General features: G+C 50.1%; 1 protein-coding gene across 1 annotated transcript; it reads left to right on the forward strand.

The window, feature by feature from the left end:
- Nucleotides 1-237: 237 nt before the first annotated feature.
- LOC104504456 (3-mercaptopyruvate sulfurtransferase-like) lies at nt 238-1,868 on the forward strand. Its single transcript, XM_010146770.1, has 2 exons — nt 238-888; nt 1,498-1,868. The coding sequence occupies exons 1-2, from the start codon at nt 294-296 to the stop codon at nt 1,794-1,796; spliced, it is 894 nt and encodes a 297-aa protein (XP_010145072.1). The 5' UTR covers nt 238-293; the 3' UTR covers nt 1,797-1,868.
- The last annotated feature ends 5,311 nt before the right edge of the window (nt 1,869-7,179 follow it).

The following is a 7,179-nucleotide window of genomic DNA, read 5'->3' on the forward strand; positions in this document are numbered from 1 at the left end:
GGCGCTGGAGGTGGAGGGCGCAGGGCAGGACCGGGCCATGGCTGTCTCCCTTGGGACAGGGCTCGGCCTGAGCTCTCTGAAACTTTTCAGGGCGTTTTCAGGGCATTTCAGACCCCTCACTGTAGGTTTAACCAGCACCTCGGTGCAAACACAGGTCTTTGGTCCCAAAACGCATCTTTGACATGTTGCTTTCGGTAAGGCTGATCTCTAATTCGCAACTTTCTTCCTTGTGCAGTCAGGTGGATTCAGGCAAACCCCAGGAATCAGGTAGTCTCGGCCTGGAGTCCGGAGCAATGTCGCAACAGCTCCTCTACCGTGCTCTGGTGTCTGCAAAATGGCTTTCAGAAGCCATCAAGTCTCAGCAAGCTGGCCTGGCCTTGAGAATTGTGGATGCATCCTGGTATTTGCCAAAGATGAAGCGTGACCCGAAGCGGGAATTTGAGGAGCGCCACATCCCTGGTGCAGTTTTCTTTGACATTGACCAGTGCAGCGACCGTACTTCACCCTATGATCATATGCTGCCCAAGGCTGGTGACTTTGCTGAGTATGTGGGGAAGCTGGGTGTGGGGAATGATTCCCACGTTGTGGTGTATGATGGCAGCGACCAAGGTCTCTTCTCAGCGCCCCGGGTGTGGTGGATGTTCCGGGCCTTCGGACATGAAGCCGTCTCCCTTCTGGATGGTGGCCTGAAGAACTGGCAGCGAGAGGGGAAGGAGCTGAGCTCTGGGAAAAGCCAAGCAGCTCCTACAGAGTTCCACGCCTCCTTGGACAAGTCCCTGGTGAAAACGTACGAGGACGTCTTAGATAACTTGGATTCCCAACGCTTCCAACTAGTGGATGCGCGCGCTGCAGGACGGTTCCGGGGAGTAGAGCCAGAGCCCCGAGATGGTAATGTGCCTCCTGAGACACTGGCATAATAAAAAGTGCCTTTGTTTATGGTGCCCATCGGTTTGACTGCTGTAGAGGCAGTGAAAGGAAATGTGGTTGTCCTTTATGGGATGGGACTTGAGGCCGTGTATCCATGTGTCCTCTCCTTTTGACTAGCAAGTACTGCTCACTGAAAATTCAGGAGTGGGGAAGCTGTGTCATTTTTCTTCTCATGAGGGGCTGGGGTGGGGAGTGTAGCTTTCATACACCTCAAAGATATTCATTGGTCTGTTAATGAACTGGTGCTACTCTTCCCCTCGGAAGATGCTGTTGGAGGTGCTTCAGGCAGTGCCCTGTCGGAGTGGCTCACTCTGATGCAGGGAAGATGTGGAGGGAACTGGGAGGCCAAGAGCAGAACTTGACAGCATTGTGTCCATATGGTAACCTGAAGGTTACAGTCATCCTTCCTGAGTAATCTAGTAAAGCAAAGTTTTAACAAAAATAAATGTATTTGTTTTAACAAAATGCACTAAACAGTAGATATTCCTCCCAGTGAAACAGAACAGGTTTTGCAATGGATTTGTCCCAGACAGTAGGGGTTAATTCCTATCTGTCTTGCTTTTCCTCCAGGAATTGAGCCTGGTCATGTCCCTGGGTCGATGAACATCCCCTTCACCGATTTCCTCACAGAGTCGGGCTTAGAGAAGACCCCTGAGCAGATCCGCAGTCTGTTCCAGGAGAAGAAGGTGGACCTCTTAAAGCCTCTGGTAGCCACATGTGGCTCTGGGGTGACCGCCTGCCACGTGGCTCTGGGGGCATACCTCTGTGGCAAACCAGATGTTGCTGTGTACGATGGGGCCTGGGTGGAATGGTACATGCGGGCACAGCCTGAAAATATTATCTCTGAGGGAAAGGGAAAGACGGTGTAATAAGCTGCTCCGTTTCCCAGTTGTTCAGATAATTTGCCTTGAAACAGGATTTGGAAAAGATGGGTTTAACATTCCTGGTTAAGTGCCTTGAGGTAAAGGTGTTTGGTAGCAAGTACAGGCACACGGGGCTTTGGCACTTTCTCCTTACCCTGCTGCTTAGGAACATAAAGATGACCTGGGCAGCCAGCTCTAGGTGACCCTGCTTGAGTAGGTGGGATGAACCAGATGTCCTCCCAAGGTCACTCCCGACCTCAGCTGCTCTGGGATTCTGTGGCCTTTTTACCGTATCAGATGGAAGGGAGAGAGTGCTGCTGGCAGCATGGGGAATTGAGTCAAACCAAGCTCATGACTCGGGACCATGCACACTCACAGGATGGCCGTATTTGTGTAGCTATGCCTCCTGATCCTGCTCCCTGCCTCTGTCCTGGAAGCCATCCATGTGCTTTATGGCCACGTTGAAGGCAAAACTTTGGGGAAAGACGTAGCTGTTAAAGGAGAGAATACGGCTTCCAGGTTGTCACTTAAGGAATTGGTTTGGATTTCTTCTTGCACTCGGACTCTAACTGCGATGTGTACTTAGCCAGTTTTGTACCCCCTTAGGAAAAAGAAATCCTGGGATTAAAAAAGGGTAAATAAACACGTTTCAAGGTCTTTCTGCTGAACGGAATTTATGTGAGTGTTGCTTGGGCGATTCCTTTTCAGGATCTCTATGGCATCAGTGTCTTGATGACTCAAATGATGTTTCCTTCTCCTCGTGAGTAGAACTATGTCTCTTGCCCTCCACAAGCTCTGGCCCAGGAAAGGCAATGGCATGCCTCTCTCTTGGGATTCTCAGCCCTTGTCCATTTGCTTTTTGGCCTACAACTCCACGTTAGTCACAGCTGTGTACTTCAAAGACTGGATATCAGCTCACGTGGTGAAAATTGGACAGTATGGGTGTTTTCATTCTTTCCATGATACTTAACTATGTAACCCTAAAAAAACTTGGGAGAACTGGACTGAGACCTGCAGGGGAATAGCCCACAATGGTCTTGGGGGAAAAATAGGTGTGATTGTCTTACCTCAGAGAGTTGAAATCCCCCTGGGTATCCCTGGAAATGGTCAAGAATTTGTTCTCTCTAGGATTTCTAGGATTTTTCTGCTCTTAAAGAAAATAAAAGGGGGGTGGTGGTGTAGGTGTGGGCAAGGCTGCATCTATTCTGGCCCACTGGTAAGTGAGAAAGGTAGTCACACAGGTTCTGCCCTTGGGCTTCCAGCAACAGGTACCTGTGGAAATCTGAGGATGATGGGCTCATCCTTTCTGGGGGATGCTACAGGTGCCTGTGGTCACAGATTTGCAGAGTCCTCTCCAAGTCACTGAAAACAAGGGCTTGATCCTTTCCTATTGGAGAGTGTTTATTCTTTGCATTTCCTTTGGCCTCTCCGAGCTGCAGCCCTGCTCCTTCCTGGGCTTGGCTTGCACGCACACAAGCTCCATTTCTGCTCACCTCCCGTGGCGTGAGAGTTTCACTATCCGGTGATTATTTCCACTGTCGTCCCCACCCACACATACAGCCTGACCCTTTTCCACTCATTTCCAGTGACTGAAAGCATTAAATTTCCCTACTTACATCCAGTCTAACAACCCAGCTCCTCAGGGACTTGGGGCTGGCATTACAGCAAGTGCCGAGTACCCAGAGCGCACAGGGGTCTGAAATGAGGGACCTTTTAGTACGCAGTGCAAGGCACTGATCTGGATAAAATAATAAACCTTTTATCTTTTCCAGCTTCCAGTTAGTTCTCTGGGCTTAGACTTCCCAAAAGGGCTTCCTTTGCAGGTTACAGCATGCCCTGCAAATTGTTAAGATTCTCCGTTCTGGATCTAATTGACGGTTTAATTACTTCTTCCAGCTAGGGAAAGGCTTTCTACTCCCATGCTTTATGAATTTATCCACCCAGGCAATCACTGTGATTTTTAAAGGCTGGTAGCAACACCTTGCTTTTTCTCAAGTGAGGTAATTTTCTAGCAACTGTTTCCTGCAGGGGAAAGGGAAGAACTAGTCAGTGTGTCACGTGGGACACCTAATTGCAGTCTGTAACTGAGAACAGGTAAAAATGCTTTTTAAGCTCAAGTATGGTGTTGACATGAAAACAAAAGGATAAGCGCTGGCTGGGCACAGCAAGTGGTGCTAAACTCTCTGTGGAGGGGCCTCCCAATCTGAGCAACAGGAGTGCTGCTTTATAAGAGACTTAAAGCTTAAAGATAGATGTACAAGGCAGCATTGTCTAGTATGTGATCTCGTAGCAGGATCTGGCTTGTGACATCTTTGCAGTTCAGGATTTTTAACTTCTCCCACCATCAGCCAAACTAAGGCTTTCACGTGGTGAGTTGTTAAAGTTTTTCACCCTGGGAGTGGCTGGGAGGTAAGGCTGATTTTGGGAATATGTGGCCAAGCCCCTCTGTGCAAAGAGACAAATGGGAGTGCTGTGCCTGCTCTGCTTCTCAGGAAGAGTTAGTTACTAGACAAAATTGCCATTTCTTTCCAATTTTGTTAATCATTTCCAATGGATGCAGGGGGCTAGCTTTTGGTCTTGTGCTTCCAGAATATTTGGCAGTGCAGCTTAAGCACTGTCTTTCTTTTTTTCCCACTGAGCCTAGCAGTCCCTGGGGTCAGTGGGAATATCTCTGCTTCCTCTTGAGACCGAGCTGCTTTTCTCTGTTCTGTGTGTTGCGGGGAGGTGTCTGGTGCAGCCCAGCCATCCACCTGGAGATGGCAAACTAAGTGAAAGATTCCCCTCTCCCCTTGCTCTACATTCTGACTGTGTGGCTCGATGACATCTAGCAGGGCCCTTCCGCCTCTCTGGTATGTGTGCCAAGGTTGGCAGTACCCAACTGCTCTTCTCCCGGGCAGCTTTTGAACAACAAAATCTCAGTGATTCTTCAGTTTCCCAGGTTTTGGCAAATCTTTTACCAGATGCTGTGCTTTGCTTTGCCTTGGCTTCCCCACAGAGGACAAATTGAGAATTTCCTCTCCACGACAAGATACTTTTGTCTTTCTGGGGTATGACCCATTACATCACATATCAAAAATCTGCCCAACAGTGTCTTCTGATACTCTCCCTCCGTTCAGTTGAGGTCTGTTCTCACGCTGCAGGCAAAGCACTGGAACACTGCGGAGACCGAGGCAATGTTTTCAAAGCCTGGAGACTGCAAAAACCTATTTTGAGCTGTAACAGATGCGACTGGACATATGGAACAGCTGAGGGGACTTGCACCGGGACTATAAATGTTCTGCAGATCTTCATGTCCTTAACTCGGTGGGTTTCCTGTGGGAACTGGAAACTGGGAAGTAGAGAAGTGGATATGAATGCAAATCACTAATGTTCATGACTCTGCTGTGGAAAATTTGCCACGGGTGAAGGGGAATAGCGTATCTTTGGTGGGATAGGGTTCGTGGTGGTCAAAAAGTAGCCTAAAACCCAGCCCTGATTTAGGAAGTGGGTCACATTGACCTGAGGTTGACTTGAGACTGGAGCTTCTGCAGCTCTCTGTGTAAATCTGAGAATCCCAGGGCAGCACGTAAGCTCTTGGTCTTCTCCCACAGTGGGTGGATCTTCATTCTCCCAGTCCCTGCTTTTGCCTCAGGGACTTGGGCTGTGTGGCTTGAGCACTTCCCAGTGAAGACTGAGGCAAAAAATTTATGGAGTACCTCAGCTTTCTCTATATCCCAGGTAACCAGCTCTCCCACTTCCTTCCAGAGAGGGCCCGCATTTTCCCTATTCTTCCTTTTATCACCAGTGTACATACAGAAGCCCTTCTTCTTGCCCTTGATGTCCCTGGTCAGATTTAATGCTATCAGGGCTTTAGCTTTCCTAACCTGATCCCTGCTGCTCAGACAATTTCTCTGTATTCCTCCCAGGCTGCCTGTCCTTGCTTCCACCCTCTGTAGGCTTCCTTTTTGTGTTTGAGTTTGTCTGGGAGCTCCTTGGTTTTCCACGCAGTCCTCCTGGTGTATTTGCCTGACTTACTCTTTGTTGGGATGCATTGCTCCTGAGCTTGGAGGGGGTGATCCTTGACTATTAACCAGCCTTCCTGGGCCCCTCTTCCCTCCAGGCCTTTATCCCACGGTATTCTACCAACCAGATCTCTGAAGAGGCCAAAGTCTGCTCTCCTGAAGTCCAGGGTAGTGAGCTTGCTGTGTCCCCTCCTCGCTGCCCCAGGGATCTTGAACTCCACTATTTCGTGGTCGCTGCAGCCAAAGCTGCCCTTGAGCTTCACATTCCCCAACAGCCCCTCCCTGTTGGTGAGAACAAGGTCCAGCATGGCACCCCTCCTCATGGGCTCCTCTCTCACTTGGAGAAGGAGGTTGTCATCGATGCATTCCAGGAACCTCCTGGCTTGCTTTTGCCCTGCTGTGTTGTTCTGTCAACAGCTACCAGGGTGGTTGAAGTCGCCCATGAGGACCAGGGCTTGTGAGCATGAGGTTGCCCCTCTCTGACTGTAGAGGGCCTCATCTGCTGGGTCTTGCTGGTCGGGTAGCTTATAGAGACCCCCACTATAATGTCACCTGTCTCTGCCCTCCCTTTAATCCTGACCCATAAGCTCTTGGTCACCTCCTCATCCATTCCCAGGTTGGTCTCCCAGCTGTTCATTGACATAGAGGGTGACACCTCCTCCTCATCTCCCCTGCTTGTCCTTCCTAAAGAGCCTGTATCCTTCTATTCTGACACTCCCGTCATAGCAGCCATCCCACCAGGCCTCCGTGATGCCAATAAGATCACAGCCCTGCAGGTGCATGCACATCTCTTAACTCCTTTTGTTTATTCCCCATGCTCCGCTGGGCCCCTGATGAAGCTCGCTTACTGGCTGGAGTGGCTGGAATTCCGTCGTGGTGCTCTTCAGATGCTGTCCAGCTGACCTGTGATCCTTCTCCAGGTTCTGGGCATCTGTTGCTGGCACTGGCATCAGACTGGTAGGAGTGGGATGGATTGAAGTTCCCCTCCACCAACGACTTTAGTTTAAAGCCCTCTTCACCTGGCAAGCCTGTGGCCGAAGATGCTCTTCCCTTTTTCTGACAGAGGGACCCCATCAGTCCCCAGGAGACCTGGGGTTTCACAGAGGGACCCCATCAGTCCCCAGGAGACCTGGGGTTTCAAAGTGAGTCCCACGGTCTAAGCCAAACAAACCCCTGGCTGTGGCACCAGTCCTGTCACCATTTGTTGCTTCGCCAGATTCAACTGGCCCTTTCAAACCCCCTTCCTTTGGACTGGGACGATTCATGAAAGAACTACCTAGCTCCAGAGTCCCCTACTGTCACTCCCAGGGCTCTGCATTCCTTCTTGATACTCCTCAGGCTGCTCCTGGCTGTATCGCTGGTGCCCACATGAAACAGCAGCAGTGGAT

This window comes from Eurypyga helias, unplaced genomic scaffold, assembly GCF_000690775.1.
Source record: "Eurypyga helias isolate BGI_N326 unplaced genomic scaffold, ASM69077v1 scaffold17832, whole genome shotgun sequence".
NCBI lineage: Eukaryota > Metazoa > Chordata > Aves > Eurypygiformes > Eurypygidae > Eurypyga > Eurypyga helias.

Coding starts and splice junctions, on each gene's coding strand:
- LOC104504456 (XM_010146770.1), top strand. CDS start 294: ATGTCGCAACAGCTCCTCTACCGTGCTCTGGTGTCTGCAAAATGGCTT. Junction 889..1,497: donor AGAGCCAGAGCCCCGAGATG/GTAATGTGCCTC, acceptor CTTTTCCTCCAG/GAATTGAGCCTGGTCATGTC.